Genomic DNA, 19,653 nt, shown 5'->3' on the forward strand with positions numbered 1-19,653 from the left:
TCCTACAGAACAGCTGGATAGTTTGTGAGTCACCATAGCTTTCCTATTCCTGGCCAATTTCTGTAGTTTTTTGTGGGTTTAAATTATGAGCATAATCCATTTTAGAAAACAGATTGAAATACAGTCTTCCCAATTTGGACACCTTATTTGTAACTACATTTTACCATTTCAGGAATCTGCACTAGGCGTGCTTCTCAGAGAGATGCTGGAACATGTAAGAACCAAGCTTTGTTACACTGTCATTGCAAGAGTTTCACATGAAAGAGTTTCAGAGATATTAATCAAAGACATGCCTGAACACTGAAGGATAAATATAGTTATAAAAAATAGATATTTTGAAACTGTGTAATTGGATGTGCTCTGGTGAGAAAAGTTTGACAGGCACGACTGATGAAGTCTGGAAGAATTGTCAGATTGAGAGATGGACAGAGCATTTGAAAAGAGACAGTGCTAGAGCCATTCCAAGGAACATAAAGACACATAGGTGCAGGTGAGAAGTCAGTACATTCTGCCTGGGCATGGAAGTGACAAATGCATCCTGTTTATAGTTTATAGGCACTGAAGAAGCTTTATTGCACTGGCCCTGCTTATGCAAGCTGTAAATGAATACTGGGTCATCAGTTAGAGCTCATTTTCCAGGCCATAGTGGACAAATGTTGGTTTAGTTCGCAAATACGTGTACACATTTTATCATATTTTCTAAAACAGGGATGAAAAAATATCTTAACCATTTATTCACAGGGAAACTGATCTGGTAAATAAACTGGGAAACAGCCTGGATGAAGGACATGAGATGAAACTGCAGTCAAAATGAAATGAGGGAAAATGCATAAGAAGTGGCATAGCTCTAAATGAACCAATTAATTTAATTAGGTCTATTTGAATAACATGGTATCTTTTCTCTTTTCCATTTATGATTAGACCTCTGATGAGCTAAAGGTTCATTATACATATTCATTATAGAAAAGATTGGCTGAATAATATTACACGAAGCACAACGTAAAACAGTAAGGTATATTTAACTTCAATAATAACAACTTCATTATTATTCTATATCCTGAGCAGGTATTTTGTGAAGAGTGAATGATGTGTGTAGGAATTATTTACTTTAAGCCTACTGATCTTTCTAATGGACACTAAACAAACAGCTTCCACCAACTGTATCAGCAACAAGAACTGTATACAGGGATTTTTGTACTCGAAGTCAATGGTCCATCAGACATGGTAAACACAGCATTTGGGCTAGACCCACAAAACAAACAGTATTTGAATACCTGGCATTTAACAGCTCTGCTATTGGGTAGAAGCACCACCCCTGGTTTTAGTATCCAGAGCTCTTTATGAACAAACAAGAAAAGCTGAAGTGTCAAAGTCACACACAGAAGAAGAACTTGTGGAGTTACCACAGCTATTAACTGGAAACTGCAATGGATTGAAGGATTTAAATCAGTTCCATATTCTCCAGTGCAAAATATGGTAAGATGGACAAAATAAATTTGTAATGGGAGGAGCCTTCAGGATTCATTCTTTCTACTTCACAGCCCAAACTCTCAGGCTGTAAGAGCAAATTCTCTCCTTCTGGCATCAGGGATTTTGGTTGGTGACAGAACACAAATGACTCAATTCCATCACAACATGTATGGAAGGACTTTCATCATTCTCTAGAAGTTAGAGCATTTTGGGAAATAAGAAGATGTGGATTCAGCTACTTTGTGTTGGTCCTAGCTGAGATGAAAATAATTTTCCCCACTGGATTGGGAACTAGACAGGAGCTGGTAACACTCCATTGTTTTGGCTGCTGCTGAGCAGAGCTGGCACAGCCCCAGTACTGTCTCTCCAAAATTCCCACCTGATCAGTAATCTGGGATGGGCAACATTTTGGGACGGGACACAACTAGGCCAGCCAACCCAAAATGACCAAAGGGATATTCCAAACCATATGAAATCTGCACACCTATTAAAAAAAAGAGGGGGAAGGGGGGACATTCATTATTTACAAAGTTTGCTTTGCAGAACAACCTCCACATATGCTGAAGCCCTGCTTCTCAGGAAGTGGCCAGCCATTGCTTGCTGATCAGAAGAAGAGAATAAAATCTGTTTTTGTTGTTGTTTTCTTTTTCCTTTGCTGCTTGCACGTGCGTAACTTTCACTTTTGCTTCAGTAAAGTGCCTATATCTTGACCTATGAATTTTTTCCATCTTATTTTCCACCCCCCTGTCCTTTTGCAGGGGGGAGTGATAGAGCAGCTTGGTGAGCACTTGGTGCCCAGCCCAGCACAGTTCTTTCAGGTTAAGGAAGAGAGCAAGTTCCCACATGGTGAGAGGACACTGAGTGCAGAGCAGGACTCTGACTCCTGTGCTTTGTGCTGTCAGATTACTGTGCCAAAGGAAATCCTTCAGAGAGCATCTCTCGTGGTTTTAATGCACAAAAAAGCCACTGGAGACAGAGCACTTTGGTTATATGCTGGCAGTCATGAAAGTCTTAGAGCACAATTTTTCACATACATATTTGAATATTGGAAATATTCAAATATGTATGTCATTGGAAAATAACTGCCTTCTGAATTCAGGCTTGGAGATTCTGCCTAGGTTTCATTTAACAGCCTAAAGCAGACATACTGGATTTCAACTTTTCCTTAGAATCAAGATGGATTGCTATAAGGTAAGTCAATAAACTATTTTACTTACAGTCTATTTCATATGTAAGTTAAAAATTCAGCAAGTTCTTAATTATAGAAAGTAAAAGGTTTCATATTTTAAATAATTTGTGACAAAAAATATGCCAGATAAAATTACTAACTGGCACATTTAAAATTAACTTTGAGTAATTTAGAGATTTGGCTCTAGAATCTCAAGAAATTCATTCTGCATTAAAAGATCAAACACTATAACTTTACAGAGGATGTTTTGTAACATTCAGAAGCAAAGAACTTATATTCTCTGTTTGTGTGTCAAATGCCTATCCTCAGCCTATGACTGAAAGGCTCGTTACACAGTCTGACAAACAGAGATTTATTATTGGTAGATTCTTTTCAGTATTTCACCTCAGTTTGCTCCCTCACTGACGAAACGTAGGGTTTATCTTTTAAAAAATATGTGTATACTACTCCAGTATTTTTTTCATTTCTGAGTGCAACGTTTTTACTAATATTCACCAGAAATGTTGTATTTAATTACATATGATAATTACGTATTATTTAAAACATACAAATAATTTTCTTTGCAAAAAATGTAGCACTTCATGTTTTATTACAGTTCCATTTTTAGTTGATTCTTTAAGTTTTAGTAAGATTCCTGCTTATAGAGCACAACAGAATATTACAGAGCAATTTAAGGACATGCAAAAGCATATAAACCTGTGTTCCTGAGACATTTGCATGTTGTGGCTAGTTCATATTTTTTGTTTGGAGAAATAATGCCAGTTGTTTACTTCAACAGATTTATCAGTGTTGGCGCTTTAAAGTAACTGTCAGTAAATGCTCACAATGAATTATTACATCACTACTTTTTCTCTTCATTAGTGAAGTTGAGGTCCCATCATGGAATCCATGGGAAGGCTGAGTTCAGAACAGCAATGATTTTACTCTTCTAAACTTTTATTAGCATCTAAAGTGCATTATGCAATAACTGAATAATGTTGATGATAAATTATCATAATTATTTTAGAAATGAAACTGCCTTGACAAAACCCTTGTTTTGAATCTCTTTCAGTTTGTAGGATAACTAAATATAAAAGCCAAATAAACTTCAGCCATTAGGTGACTCCCAGTTAACTTTAATATAGCCCTCAAAAGCAGATCACAGAGCCCAATGGATCTTCTGTGGATCCCTAGTTTTACAGACAATAATGATAAGGATGTTCACACCTCTTGTTTCAAAACCAGACACCATTTCATTCAGTAATTCAGAAAACAATTCTTACTGCATGCAATTATTAGCAAGAGCAATATATTTTGATTCAACTTGTATGTAACTCTCACAAATGTTTCTAACTCATTTTAATAGCTTTTTAATTTAATTTTTAAAAATTTGGTAAGCCTCTACATTGACTCTTTCTAAATATGCATGTCACAACTTTGTTTCCAAACTACAGAACAAGCACATTGCAACCTCTCTAAAAATCCTGACCCTTTAGGTACGGTAGGTAAGTTTGTGGGGTTTTTAAATGTTAAAAAAAGAGTAGGAAACAGGAAATGATTGCTTTTCCACCAACTACTGAATCAAGGAAAATTAAAAATCTTTTAGTCTCCACATTATTTACCAATATAATATTCATTGAAATATTTAAGGGGAAAGCACACAGTAAGCTAAGGGTGTGTTAAGAAGCCTAGGTAAGTGCTCAACATTAATCAAATCAATATGTAAATTTGTGTTTGATTGGGAAACCTGCATTGGTCATGAATGACCCCAGCACAGAGCAGAGAGCAGCTATGATAAATGAGCTTAAAAGCTTCAAAATTCCAATTAAAATCTTCAAACAGAAATGTAACAGTGTGATCCAAACTGATTCATGTAATTCTCATGTGGGTGCTGGGACAGGCATTTTTTTTTGCAAAAGCAGACCCACTGAATGTAACAACTTGATATGTGATACAAAAAAATAAAGTGATTTTAGTTAATTGTTCTTTTAAACTGCTGATGATTTTTCTTTGTGTTGGAGCAACTTTACAATGTCCAAAAGTAAAGCTCTGGATGGATGTCAAATGGGTTTATTTAAAAGGAGAAAATGGCAAAGAACACAGGTGCTCTCTCTGGTGTAAATTTAGAATTTCACTGGAGGAGGTATGCTAGCAAAACAGTTAATGAGATCCATAACTGAAAATACAGTGCATTTGCTTTTTTTCTAAACAGGAAAATATTATTTTCTCTCTCAGTTAAAATTTCTAATTAAATCAAAAGAAGAAACTTCCTTTAGAAGAAGTGTGGCTATATAGATGCCATACCAAAGGAATTAATAAGTTGGCTGACCTATAAAAATTTGGGATAATCTTAAAAGTAACTTGGTATTTAAAATAAAGTTTAAAAGGGACAACACTTATTAACAAAATGCATTGTCACATGATTCAGGCAGAAATGTTTTCTTTTCTGACAAGCAATTTACAGCTATCTCTTGGATATTTTTTCATAAGGGGCAGATTCAATTTTCTTCCAAACATCAGCTGTGGACTGATGCTGGAAGCGGGATAGTCTCATGTCAGAGATCATGCAGACACAGGTATCTCTGGTTGCTCAGTCCCTCTGCTATCACATGGCACTTGGAAAGCTCTCAAACATCATCCTAAAAAATTAATTCCACTGTTTGCCTTGGTTTCACTTTCTGACAGAATTTTCCAGAAGAATTAATGAAAGAGTAATTATCTACTAAATGAACTCTGCCTCTGGAAGCCCTTCCTCACAGACCACTGAAAACAGAGATCAGACTTGCAAAAGAGGGATCTCATATCTCTGACTCTACCCTGGGTAGCAGATGATTCCTGTTTTTATTAGAAAGAGAATCTTAAGCTACACACACCTATACTGTGCCTCAGGGAGGATATTTAACATTCTTCATCTAACTGCAATTCTATTTCAGGTGGAAGTTGTCTGATTTTCTGCCATTCTGTTGTGGTTTCCCATAGTTTTTTGTTTGTTTGTTTTGTTTGTTTATTTATTTGGTTTCTTTGATTTTTGTTTTGGTTTTTGCTTTTTTTTTATTTGAAGGGGAGGGAGGTGGTTATTTGGCTTGGAGTGATTTTTTATTATTATTACTTTTTGAAGTAATAGATGTTAGTCACAAAAGAAGGATGTGTCTTCCATAATTTTATATCTTTCAGTGAAGTAGTTATATCAATATTACCAAAATATATCAATATTTATATCACAATATTTTCAATGAATTATGTTAGTCATCTTCCATACAGACTGGAAGTATCTCAGCAGTCAAACAAAGACAATATATCTTTGTAAGATAAAATCAGCACACAGATCCTGAGTACAACTGTAACCTGCAATCTGGTAGAAAATATTAGCACAAGGTAGGCAATGTTCAATAACATATGACAGTACACTTCACGCACACTGAGCTGGGAGTAGATTTGGACAAGTCTGTACATTCAAAACAGGGTTTTATTTTCTTTATTTGGATCTTGTGGATTTCAATTCTTAATTTTTTTTTTTGGCTGAGTGTTTTTCAACTCTAGATTTCTAATGTCAACTAAAAGGTGACACATTCACAGAGTGACTAAAACATCAACCTTCAACAAATATTGAATTTGGGTTTTTTTTCCTCTAAGGTACTATTTATCTCCAGATAAACTAATTATACAATGCTCTCTAAAACCTTCAAGATGTCCTCCTAATTTGCCTCTGATGCTTGAGAAAAAAATATGTTCAGACAGCAACTGTGTCTTTCTCAAGATGAGTTCTGAAAACAAGTCATTTATCACTGAGGTTTTGGAACAGCTCACCCAACAATGCTAATACTGCTTTGCACCTAATCCAAAAAAAAAACCAGTCTGACAAACTAAGTCATGTTGCTACTTAATTGATACCTTTTATGGCATGAATGGAGATATTTTATTTGACTAGACAGAGACTATATTTGCCACAATGCTTTCAAAGCAATTACAAAAGCAATCAACTTGTATTTGCTGTAGCTGGGTATCATCCTTTGTTGTATAAAACCACCACACTTATGGTCAAACAATGTTAGAGGAAAACACCATTTAATTTAGGGTCTGTTAGCAATCCAAATCTCTGCTATCTGCATGCAGCAGTGTGTGACAGCAAGAGAATGAAGGGCAGAGGAACTAATTCACTCCCTCTCACACCTGGCACCCCTAAGTGCAAAGTGCAGTCACTGTCCACGGGTGCTGTCAGTGGGGTGGTGGACCCCACTCCTGTGGAGCTCAAATTTGAAGCAGCCTTTTAAGGTGAGCCACTGGCCATTGTGGCAGCCCACGAGGGATAACTGCACCCTTTAGACAAGTGCCAGAGTTTAGGGAGGGCATGGGGATATTGAGGAGGTTTTGTTCCCCACTCTTCTTCAGTCTCATTTACCAGGGGCAAATGCAGTGAGGATGAAGCACTGGAGACAAAAAAGGGGCCTGGAATGTGCAGGGAGCTGGCTGTGACATCCAGTGGTTCAGAGAACAGGATTTGTGCCTTCACCTGTGGAGATCAAGCAGTCAGATCTGGGATACATGTGCCTAGCAGAGGGTATCAGCGCTCCTAGAGCCCCCAACATAAACACAAGGTAATGTACTTACTGATGAATTTACACTATGCATCACCATACCGTTTCATCTGTCAGGCACATACAGGACACGATTTTTGTTGCCGTGTGTGACATTACAAAGAATTTTCTTTGTGTTACTGTCAAAGCAATAAAAAAAACACAGTGCAGGGGGATATACTGATTCAGATCAATGAGGAGTATATTCTATGTCTTCCCTTATATGTCATGTGTTTATAAAGGTGTTAGTGTTTCTTTATTACACCAGACCTGTTTGATTGCCAGTTTTTGCTTCAAAGATGATCAAAGATTATTTCCAGCTAATAGGCAAACATGACAGACAATAATAATGAATGTAAGAGCCCAGTGTTTAGAACTGTGACAAAGGGTGGGGGACAGCAACACATTGCAACACATTCTTGACTATTCATTTTTTTAAAACTTTTGAACAGTCAACAAAAGAAGTGGTTGGCAACAAATATTAAATCAAGTAGGAACAAAGAAGATCCTTGAAACCATAATGAATATGCAGCTCTTTCTGAGGGAAGAGACTGCTGAAAACAATGAGATTTCATGAAATAAGAGCTATGGCTTAAGCTGTAATGAAACAATAAATACATACTTCACGAATATGAAAAGACTTTTCTAATTTAACATTGTCAGATGTTGGCTCCTATATTACTGCAATCTGCCAATCTGCACCACGGGGTTTAAACAAAATAAAAGAGATAAGACTGAAGATTTTCTAATATAACCGTATGTGAAAAAATTATCATGATTTTTTATCTCACCTCTTTGAACACGATAGATAAAATGTATTTCAGAAATCTACACCTGGGTATGTCATATGTCTGATGTTACTTAACCTACCAGGATGGCAAGGTCCTTGTTTATTTGTGTCTTGCTCTGGGAGCATTTCCATAGAACTGAATGCACGTAACATCTTCTGATTACAAATAAGCAAACATTCAGCTGTTCAAAGCTAAACTGGACAGAGGTTTTTACATCTATCAATAGAAAATTTTATACCTTTCTTCTGGGACAACTGAATCATCAGGATACTAAGGTTAAGACCTAACTTGCACAGAAAGCAAGAGAAATGTAGGCAATCATTCCAATTATTTTTATTTTACTGTACACAGAAGATCTCACTGATATGTGCATGAAGTTGAACATTATATCTGGAACATCACATAGACTTTCTACTCTTTTCCTCCTTAGTCCCTCTCCTTTTACTGCATTACCCTCTGCCCTGTTCTTTGTTCTTTCCCTCCTGTTCTTATCTTCCTTTTAGTTTTTTTTCATCACTTCTTTGGGCTGATTCCTTCTCTCTGGCACTTCTGTCTTTTGTCTCTTATTCCATTTCATTATTTACCTTCTCTCTCAGTTATTTTATTATTTTTCCAGACTTACTTAGAATCATCCATTATCTGTGCCTGTTTTACTCCTCTCTCCCACCACCCCCCCCCACGTTTATTATCACACTAGTCTTTAATCTGTCCCTCCCTTCCCATCTGCTCATTATCTTCAGGTTGTCCACCTCATCCTGTTACAGACAGACCATGTTGCTCCTTCCTGCCCATATAAAAAAGGGGATCTTTTAGCTGGCCTTCTTTTCCTGATTCTACTATATCTTTCTCACACCACTTCTAACTTCACAGTGAAAAACAACTATAACATATCATTGAAATAACAACTATAATAACAACAACAATAAAGTTGTAATAACAACTTTAAAATATCGCTGAAAAAAAAACCCCAACCCCAAACCCCCAAGAAACCTCACAGTCCTGGATCTGTGAAAAAAAAAGACAGGGCCACTTAGCTTTTGCGTGAGGTACAAATATAGAGGTTTGCTTTTATTAACTGTACTTCACCTTGCTGCTGCTGCTGACATTCCGAAGAATTTATGTATTTCAATGGTCTTCATGCTCTTTTAAACATGGACACTCATAGCAGCTGTTGAGAACAGAGGAATCACTAAAACCAGTCTGGAGAGAGCCCACTGGACTGGTTAAACACCTGAGGAATACTTTGTGTAAAAGAAAAAGAGCACAGGAGCAATATTTTATATAGCATTTTTTATTTTAGAGGAGGTTTTGGGTTTTCGACCTAGCTAAGCAATTTCAGCATTTGTGGAGTAGCCAGAATGCTTTGGGATCACTTCCTAGAGAATGAATAGAAATGACTCGTAGGTAGATCAGAATTTCCTACCTAAGGAAGTTTATGGCAAAAATGACCAGAAGAAACATCTCTTTCATTTTTGTGAGGTTTTTGCCCCAGAAGGACATTATGGCATAAGAATTTGAGATTATAGATCCAGGCACATTTGGAACTGCCAAACTGTTTAGACGAATCACAGAAGCAATTTGAAACAATAATTATTTAAATAATTTTTAATCTGTAATTTAAAATCAAGCTTGGAAAAGTAAGATTCATAGTTTTCTGCTGTTTGGGAAGCAAGAAGTTACCAAAACAGTTTCTGTACAAGTTGAGTGAGAGGTGTAGCTGCTAAGAGTGAAGTTTTCTTGTAAGGGTAGATTAGGATATTACTTCTTCCAGTACCATTCTACTGTAGATGTTTTGGTTTACAGTTTTGACTATTTCCTTGACTAGAATGTTTTGGTTTACAAGGAAAGCACAAAACACAGGGAAGCTAGTGTGCTGGGTTGGGGAAGAGAAAATGTGTGGCTCTGCTAGCAAATAGTTTCTAGAAGATCTACTGTCTGAACAAACTAAAGCACATGAAGCGTTTTAATAACTGGTTTCACCCCCAAATTCATGGTTCAGTTTTCATCCTCACAGAGAATGAAGACGAAGTTACAGTGCTATATCAGATGTTAGGTTCTTTATGTTTCTATGTGATATTTTGCAACCTATCGATAAAAACACTTGGAAATCTTTAGCTGTACAGCTGTAAAGCCACAAAACAATATGAAAAAAGGTAGTAGTTTAAAAACCCCATAGTTTGTTGTTCTTTTGATATGCAAGACTCTTATTTCTTTTGATAGATGTTCCTTCATTCCTGACAAGACAAAAATTAAACTTTAATACTCTTCCACTTTTTCTAAAAGAATAAAGTAGAATTTTATTCCATTACTTTCTAAAGAGAAATATTTTTTTAGTTCTTGAATTTTCCAATTTTTGTCCTTTTTCATTCAGTAAAAATTGCCCTTTATGTAACCACTGCCCTAGAAAATGAGCATTTATGGCCAACAGTGAACCTTTCTCTTCTTTTTTTTTCAGCAGATTTCATTTTAGGATGATCATCTGGATAATGTTTTACACTTGGTAACTACTTTCAAAAAGGTTTGTTGAAAGATTGATCCATATGCTGCATGCTGACAGACACTGATCTGAAGAATTATCTCTGGAGTGTGCAGGATGTGTCAGGCAGTGATGCAGGTAATTAGCACCTGATGTGACAACACAAAGGTACCACGGCCACAATGTCTAAATTTTATGGGATGTATATGAGCCTTGAGACCTGTGACAAAAATGAAATGAACTAACCCTTACTGTCACTTCAGTAAGGAACTAGCAGGGAGATATTAAAAAACCCATAAATGCTGGAAGCCCCTGAAAGCTGGTGAACCAGTTTCCTTTGGCTGAAGTGACAGTGTCTGCCAAGATATCCAAGGACCTACATTTTTCTCTTTAGTACAATTAGTCAATCTTCACAGACCTGTGAAAAATATGTCCTACTTCATACAGCTGTGAAAGAATTAAGTGATAAGGTTACTACAGTGAAGCCTGGCAATGACTTTTACAATCAGCTTGTATGCTGTTAGAGTCACTAGCATCATGCTAAGAAATGTCAACAGTAATTAAACCCAATCATTTTCAAATATATGCCATGCTTTGGCAATGGTGAGAATGCTTTACACAGTATGAATTCTCAGCCCTGTGAGCATAGATTTTTTTTCAGGGTTTTTTTTTTTCTTTTTATGGGAAGAACATTTTTCCCTTTTTCTTTTGGCAACACCATTTTGGAAGATGTTTATTCATTAAAGGAATTGTATCAAAAATCACAGAACTACAGGTTTCTTCTCTCAACTTGTCACAGTTCTTACTGAGCTTTCATTTAAGGATTGTCTCTGCGTGTAATTCTGAGTACATTGCATGGAATTTATTTTAAAAATTTCTGAAACACTTTGGCAAAACATCTGAAAACTCACTGAAAACTTACATTTCAAAATACTGAAATCAAATTTTGTTCAGGTTTTGGCAAGTACTTTTGGAAAAATAAACCCACAAGTTTGCAAATGGTTAACAACTTGCTTCTAAAAGAAAACATTTAAATGTTGTTTCCATTTGCAAAGAAATGGAGACAGTGGCTCCCCTACATCCAGTTCATTTAACTCTTTGTACTGTACAGATGTTGTAATTTAAACATGCCCATCTTGACCCAGGTAAGCTTATTATCAGCAGAGGTGTGAGGTGCTTCACGACAAAAGCAGCTCACTGTGTGAGGTTTGTAACTGGAGCAGTGTCAGGGACTTGGACTTTTCATTTGCTACAAAGGTCTCTTTGGCCGCTCATACATAATAAGTATTTGGTTGATGTAATAAAAAATGTAACAGAGACAACTAAAAACATTCTCTTTCAGGATACTCCTCTGGAGACAGCAAAACTACAAGGATTTTCTTTTTCACAATAGGGTCAAAGTCCATTTTTGAGAGTCTGAGAGGTATGGTGAGGTGTGGTGTGCAGGATGGATATGTTCCTCCAGTAAGCTCTGGCCAGCTTTACTCAAGGGTGAGTATAATGCTGAGTGATGTCTTGGCACAATTTTTCAGCTCAAAATAGGCACGGTAGTTATGTGCCTCTGACAGTAAGGCAGAAAAACCAGAAGTGAAGGCTTTTGTACTAGTTTGCTCACATATTTATCCAGTTGAAACCCATTGTTTTTCAAAGTTATGTTAACACCAAGTATGGTGTCAAAGGTTGAATCTTGCTCCTGCTGGAGTCAAAGGACAAGCATTCATTTAACTTGGCTAGGGCCAGTGTTTTGTTGTTATGAAATGTCAGCTGTCCCCCACTGACAAGTAGCTTCCAATGTGATAAAGCACTTCTCTTACCTTCTGGTAAAATAGTTTGGAAATTGTAAAATTGGTTAATAAGAGGTTTCTGTTGAGAAAAGTCCTCCTAGCTCCAACTTGTTTCCTCTTTGGACAATATTTAGCTTTACTGTAAACTTCTTACAATCATCTCAAATAAAGAAAGTGACTTGGGACTACCCTTTTAGAAAAGTACTCTGAAGACATAATGACAGCAGGTGAACATACTAATGTCACTTATGTTAAGCAATGTAATAATAAAATTTTTGAATGCCATCATGCCAGAATTGGCTACTTAGATAGTAAAGTAGTTCATATTAGATACAAAATGTTGAAGAAAGAATTAAGGAAAACTCTTATGAAAAAGTTTATCCCTTTTTGCTCATTTAATGCACATCAAAATTAATTCTATGTTGCAATTTCTAAATTACTTTAACTCATTAGAAATGTTAAGAGAACCAATGCAAACTTCACATTACCTTAGTACCTACTGCTGTTTTAACTGGTAGATATTTTGATCTTATTACTTATTGATATTTGTGCTAAAATTGTGAAGACAGTTTTCAAAGTCTTCATTGCTTTTATATAAAAAATGTGATATAATTATGTGTTTAATTCTACGAGGTTCATGTAAGCATTTCTGCTATGAATGAATCAGTACCTTGAGAGAGATGGCATCTTGGTCCTCTCAGGGTTAAAAGATGTATTTCCCGCCTGGAAATAGTATCCTCACAACAAGCAACAGTATGTTTCATAAACTTTGAATTCACTGTAAGAACTATTCAGGATGATTGTTTTTCCAGAAAAAAAAAAAAACCTTGGTAGTAAATGCATTTTTGTCTTTAGCTCAATACAAACCTGTTAAAGAAGTCTGAATTTTTCAATGTCAATAGCCAAACTTGAATCAAGAGTCAGCTTTCAACATGTGCTTACTATGATCTTTTTCTCTTTTAGTGCTTCTAGCAGGCAATCAATGAAATGCTTACCTGACTAGTGTGGCTCTCCCTGTGCCTTGGAATCGATGAGCCTGCTGTAGTGCCGGCTGACAGTCTGGAATATTCATTTTCCTCTGGTAATCCTAAAGCAGAAGAATGCTAATTTAAAATCTGAGATTTAGGCACTGGTTTATTTCAAAATAAGATTCAAAAGACCTTCATATGTTTTACTAAAAAAGAAAGAAAAAACCTAAATCACACATTTCCTGAATATTTACTATTTCCATGCTTACAGAAACAGAACAATTCTTTTTTACCATGTAGGGATACCATCATAGGTGTGTATGTTGGTTGACAAGAAGGAGCAATCGTAACTGAAGAGCCTGCAGATAACACTTTACCTATACACTGGCCAGGGACAACTCCTGTAATGCAGAGATCCCTGGCTCCTCTTCCCCTGGCTTGTTTTTATGGCAGAAGCAATGCAAAGGGAACAAAACCCACGCCTGCAGCATTCTGCTCTCAAATTAATATCTCTGTGTCACACAGAAAGTCAATATTAGGTCAGGATTAAAAACTTCACCCCCTCATTATAAAACATGTTTTTTGTAAGTCTTATAATTATTGTGCACATTCGATGTGGGAATCAGCTGTCCAAAATTTAGCTGTGTAAAAACCAGTCATCCAGTGTAACACAGAAAGGCAGTCTCCTCCTGTAGGCAAGAGAAACAAACACCTCTGCAAAGTGATCCTAGAGCGAGGCTCATTGCTTGTGCTTCCCCAGCACTTCTGCAGCAGCGGGAATACCACTCACATGGCACTACAGAGGATCTGAAAGGTGGGATGAGGGGGAGCAAAGGCAGAAGCAGAAACACAGGGAGTCCACGATGGGCATTATTAAGCATCTCACAGACCAGAATCACCATGGTAGGTCTGTGCATTGGCTCTAGCAGAGCTGGATATCATTTTTCCCATAGCAGCCCTCACAGTGCTGTGCTTGTGGTGGGTTGACCCTGGATGGATTCCAGGTGCCCACTCAAGCAGCTCCATCACTCCCCTCCTCAGCTGGACAGAGGGCAGAAAATATAATGAAGAAGGGTTGTGGGTCGAGATAAGGATAGGAGAGATCACTCACCAGTTACTGTCATGGCAAAAACACACTCACCCTGGGGAAATGAACTGAATTTATTTATTACCAATCAAAATCAGAGTAGGAAAATGAGAATTAAAACAAAGCTTAAAACCCCTAGAAATCCCCCTATCCTCCTTTTAGTTTCCCCCTTGTAACAGTGCCTTCCCACAACTTTGTAACCAGGGACAACGTTTTTTTAATTTTCTTTGCTCTGAATAAAGCTCATGTAAAGTATTCATAAATATGGATCTTTTTTGACATCATCTGGACTTTCTCTGAACACACAGACAGTGAAGAAGGTGAATCCCTTGTTTGAAGCTCAGGAACCAGATCAAATCTGAGAGAGTCCAGCATTTCAGTTCTTTACTGTTTGCTGCAAAGACCCTGACTCTGACCCTGTTCTCTCAGTATTTCCAACTATGTGTTGTTTTGAGGTGAGATTATCACCTTTTGAAGCTGGGAAAAGATATATTAGGTATGTACAGGGGAAAGGTGTGACATCCAAGGTCTCTAGTGTACTGACAGTCTTGTAAATTATATGTCAGTTACCACTATTACTTTCTTATCTACATTAAATTCTCTGTACTCCAACTAAAAGTTCTCCTTTTGGAAGATCATGTTTTTGGTCGAATGGAATGCTTGAAATAAATTTCCATCTAAAAAATCCAAGTTTTTGAGAATGTAAAACAACTCCCCTTTTTCCAATGATTTCCTGAACTAATAATTTATTTACATGGATTCAGTTTGGATACATCTCAAATAAAGTAATAAAAAAAAAGCGTTTTTTTATGTGATGTACTTTCTAAAAGTAGGTGCTATTCATTTAATTCAAATAAAAGGTACAATGTAAAATATTTTCATAATTCTAGACCACCACAACTGAATAAAGACACTTTACTAGGCCAAGCAGCAAGTTCTGAAAAATATATTGATTTTGTACTATGTTAATACACTTTAGGATCGACTGCCCAGGACAGCCTTGAGCTAAGAATCAGGTTATCAATGATTTTCTGTTTATTTCTGTAAAAAGCACTTTGATAATTGGCCTTATCAAATAAGTAAAGTTTTCATATACAGCATCAGCACGTTGTCACAGACATGGCAAGCAGAGGCTTGGTAGAGTTTGGAAAGGCAAATGGAGTAGTTGATTATACACTAAGAGCTTTCTGTTATGTACACCTAAGCAAACATTAGGATACCACAGTTGTGCATTGAGTAAGACATTGTTTAATTCAGTCCAAGGTTGGAAGCATCAGTTTAGCTGGGCCAGAGGCAAAATTACAAGAACCTAAATTAATCAGGGGTTCAGTCTGGAGTATAAACTAAGCCATCTGGATGGGCTGTTCTGCAACTGTTCTCAAGTTACCAAAGTTAAGCTGAATTTTGTTACATTCCCCTGTGGGAATGGTTTCTCCTCCCTCAGGGACCCCTAGAGCTTGTACCATGTAGTTTGACCCTTCCTTCCCTTTTTGACCCCATTGGCTGTGTCCCAATTTGCCCCTCCTTGACAAGAGCTGAGAAAAGACCCTGTTCCTCTGTGCACGCCCTCTTTCCCTCTGGAGACCACCTTGAATAAACATCTTACTGCAGCTAAGGGTTAGAGCCTCTTTTGGGTCCTTTTTCCTGTCTATGATATATTCCTCCAGAGCCTGAGAAGGCCTGAGCTAGCTTAGACCCTTGGAGGGGTTAAAAGGAGGAGAATTTGACTTTTTTTTTTTTTTTTTTTTTTGCAAAATTAAGTTTATTGCTGCAATTATATGTGGCATTGTTTTGGGTGATGTAGGATCACAACTTTCAGCATTGCAATGTAAAAGGTTATTTCAGGCTTTCTGATTACTTTGTGTATTTGGCAAAAAACTTCTTTCAGACTAAGAACTCTGCTAAGTGTGGAAGATTTGAGGTGAAGTCACTGTTTGATAGCACAGAGCTGTAAAAAGGTGCTACTCCCCCTATCAAAAATAAACTACAAAATAAGAGCAATTATATTCATTATACAAAATGAAAAAAACTTTTATTAAAAATCTGAATGGAGAGAAGTGTTATTAATCCTTAGGATTGATGCTTTTTGAACATTGAAAGATATTCTGTCACTGCTCTTGTGCCATTTTCTATTGCAATAATAAACAACATTTCATTCACTAATAAGGCACCTACAGCAAAGGGAGATCCTGATTTTCTGTTTTCTGCCCCATTTATATTGATTACAGGATCAGAATCTCAAATCTCTGTCCTTTATACCTTAGGCTACTCATAGACTTGGAGCTGAAGTAATTACGAATTCCTCAACAGAGGCTGTTTTATTTTCTTCACATTCAGCTTTTATTGGAGAGGGCTTATCAGTTCACACATACAAAGTTAAGCCAGTTCCAGAAACAGATATTTCACAACTCAGAAGATTCCAGCCTGACTATCTTACAAAGCTCATTCAAGGAAACACTTCAGCAATTTTATGTTAGAAGAGTTTTGGGATTAAAAACTACTTACCATTTGATACTGAATTTCCATTTTCAGCAGTCACAGAACTGGACAATGGATTAGATGACTGAGTTCCATGGTTATTTGCATTTTTATCCTGCGTTTCTGATCCAGGATCTGATGCATTTGGATCTTCCCTGCTCCTCAAGTTCAGATTAGTTTCAGCACCTGACAGAAACAAAAAAAAAGATTGTCAGCTTCCTTTTAACTAGTGGCTTTCATATGTAAATAGATGAAAACTAAACTAAGACAGAGAGACTAAGTTCCTTTATTAAATTAGTCAAATTAGTCACTAAATTCCCAAGTCCAGTGATAAAGGTGAAAAGTCTAAATCAGTAATTTTTGCAGGTTTGGCTTTTGTTGTTGTTGGTTGGGATTTTTGCTGCTCCACTTGAAGCTTTTTAAAGTTCAGGGAAGTGAAAGACATTACAAAATAGGAATGGATATAGCTCACCAAATGTAAGTATTGTCTCTATTTTAGATTCTATTTCACATGAGCTTACATAGCACTGTCATCACTGCAATGCCTTTCATCATTGCACTAAATGATGCTAGCAACAGATACAATGTGAGCTTATCTTTTTCTTTTACCACCTACCGCAAGAAACAAACTGGCTTTTGAGATTAAACCACAGTAGCAATATTCCTCCCAGCAGATCCTCCCCATGGCCATTGTTTACCAGCCTCGGGGCTCTCCAGACGTCAGTTGTCATTTTCTATAAAGTGCCAGGTTTTCATGTCAGAGCCTTTTAGCTAAATTTCTTCAAGACATCAAGAGGAGGTCTGATGCTGTAGGAGTTCCAAAGCTTTTTACAATGCACACGCATTTGTTCAGAGAGAAGGGCAAAACAAAGCCCTGATCTTGTTGCCCCTCTGACTGACTGCACATCCAGCAAAGCAGAAGAGCTCCCAGCAAAGTGCCCGGAGCTGCCTCTGAGCTTGCCTGGCTCTGTCAGCCCAGTGCTCCACAAGAAAGAGGGCTCAAGGCACCGGCTGTGCCCGAGTGGTGCTCCCACTGCAGCTCCGGGGCCAGGGACACGCTCAGAGCTGCAAGACAGGATGGATGGGGATAGCAGGAGGGACCCCACTGCTGTACTTATACCCTGGCTATCCCCACCCCACTCCAGTGTCACAGGGATGATGAAATGCTGCACTGGCAAGGTTATGCATTTTTTAAAGCATTTAGCTCTCTTTTTCTGTGTTTGTTGATTTGTTTTGTTTTGCATTTTGGGGGGTTTTTGGGTGTGTTGAACATATATGCATATTCTTTCTTTGCCAAAGTCAGGCTTGATTCACAGAAGACAAAGCTGAAAGTGGTGCTTTCTCCATTCCAGTCTTCCTAACTCTTTCTGCTCCCTCTGAGGCCTGGCCTTAGCTGCAGGGCTGATGTATTATGGCTGACCTTGGTAAAGAGGTCCTCTTGTAACACTCCAAAATGAAAATCGTCCTACTGTGACAGCTCTGAAAGAGTCCTTCCTTGATTTTGGTTGTCATAATGACAGCAAGAACCAATGGAGGTCAAAAGGCTAGCTATTAAAACCAACATTACAGCATTCATCCCTACTTCCAATAACATCTTCAGCTTTGCCAAAGATATGATATATTCCTATAAATCTCGAGCACACAAAAATTTTTCAAGGGAAAGGAAAAGCCTTTTTTTCACCAGGTATTCACCTGGCAGATTTTCTAGCCTAATGTTGACTGTTCTGTCATTTTTCATTTTTATGCCTGAACTAAAAAAAAAACAGTACATCTGACTTGGAAAACACCAACATTAAAAACTTAATTAATGAAATGAAAGCTATAAATCCATTCTGGTTACCTCAAAAAATTTAATTGAAAAGGTCTTTCGTATTTTTGTTTAGCTTTTAGTTATCTAACACTGAATTGTTCTTAGTATTTCCTTGTCTAAAAAAATCTGCCTTGAAAAGTCAAAAAGTTGATTTTCAAACTGTCAGATTAAACATTTTCATGTTTGTTTGATTTTTTGTCCCTTCCTCCCTTGCCCTCATTCTCTGATCATTATATTTTGCCAGATCTGATTGGATTGTTTCAGTGACACTGTTTCATAAAATGGATCTTCAGGCAAATGTGCTTTGTATTGAAAAAAATTAGGCCAGCTCTACCCACAATAAGTGACTTGGGAGAGGCTGAGATGGAAAGTCTGAGATGGAAAATGCATACGGTACAATTATAAGAGCATGCCTGATTTAGCTTTTGTACAAGCAAGTTGACTGCAAAATGCATCTTTGCAGCTCATTCTAAATTTGTCTCAAAAGAAAATGTCACTTTTAGATGTTAATAGTCAGTGCTCTTGCCTATAGATCATAATCCACCTACATAATTATTGTGCCACTTTTTACATAAAGCTTCTTGAGGAAGTGGCTAGGATTCTTATTTTTCATGATGTTCGAAAGATTAATTGATTTGCCTGACATGTGTAATTCATTTGAGAATGAGCAAGTAGAAAGAATTTTTCTTGCACTGCTGTTTGAAGAAGCCTTTTGTTTCATAGGTACATTGATATCTTTTCAGGGCATTCATGAAGGGCTCTTGGAAAGAAAAAATTACCTTTTCTTCTTTGTATCTGTAGAATAAAATACTACAAAGAATTGTGGATAGCTACTATTAAGCTAGAATATCATACTAAATTGGCAGAAATAAGTAGTGGAATATATGCAGCATATCTTTGGGGACAGCTATCTAGACAGAAATTTATTATCCCATTTGCTATATTCAATCATTAATTTCTGAACAGAAAACTATATAGAGAAGATATATTTCGTAGTGCCTTATTTAGCTGATCTTGGGGGTGGGAAAGAACCCTATATTTTATTTC

The 19,653-nt window shown here is 37.0% G+C and overlaps 1 protein-coding gene and 1 long non-coding RNA gene across 4 annotated transcripts in view; one reads left to right on the top strand and one right to left on the bottom strand.

Moving 5' to 3' along the window:
- MYO16 (myosin XVI) overlaps window positions 1-19,653 on the bottom strand; it is a 359,373-nt gene that overhangs the window by 2,588 nt on the left and 337,132 nt on the right. Inside the window, exons 33-34 of the mRNA XM_063392794.1 lie at window positions 16,824-16,982; window positions 13,259-13,350 (exon numbers count right to left, since the gene is read on the bottom strand). Coding sequence (XP_063248864.1) covers window positions 13,259-13,350; window positions 16,824-16,982 — 251 coding nt within the window. The remainder of the gene's footprint in view (window positions 1-13,258; window positions 13,351-16,823; window positions 16,983-19,653) is intronic.
- On the top strand, window positions 1,353-16,787 carry LOC134548221 (uncharacterized). 3 transcript variants are annotated; one of them, XR_010079726.1, is made up of 5 exons: window positions 1,353-1,476; window positions 7,041-7,233; window positions 10,459-10,617; window positions 11,873-11,970; window positions 13,227-16,787. It is a non-coding gene; the product is annotated as an uncharacterized LOC134548221 (long non-coding RNA). The 3 variants fall into 3 exon arrangements; XR_010079724.1 differs by having other exon boundaries at window positions 10,462-10,617; window positions 13,227-16,786; XR_010079725.1 differs by lacking the exon at window positions 1,353-1,476 and adding an exon at window positions 3,174-5,571 and having other exon boundaries at window positions 10,462-10,617.

Source organism: Prinia subflava, chromosome 3 (assembly GCF_021018805.1).
Source record: "Prinia subflava isolate CZ2003 ecotype Zambia chromosome 3, Cam_Psub_1.2, whole genome shotgun sequence".
NCBI classification, from domain to species: Eukaryota; Metazoa; Chordata; class Aves; order Passeriformes; family Cisticolidae; genus Prinia; species Prinia subflava.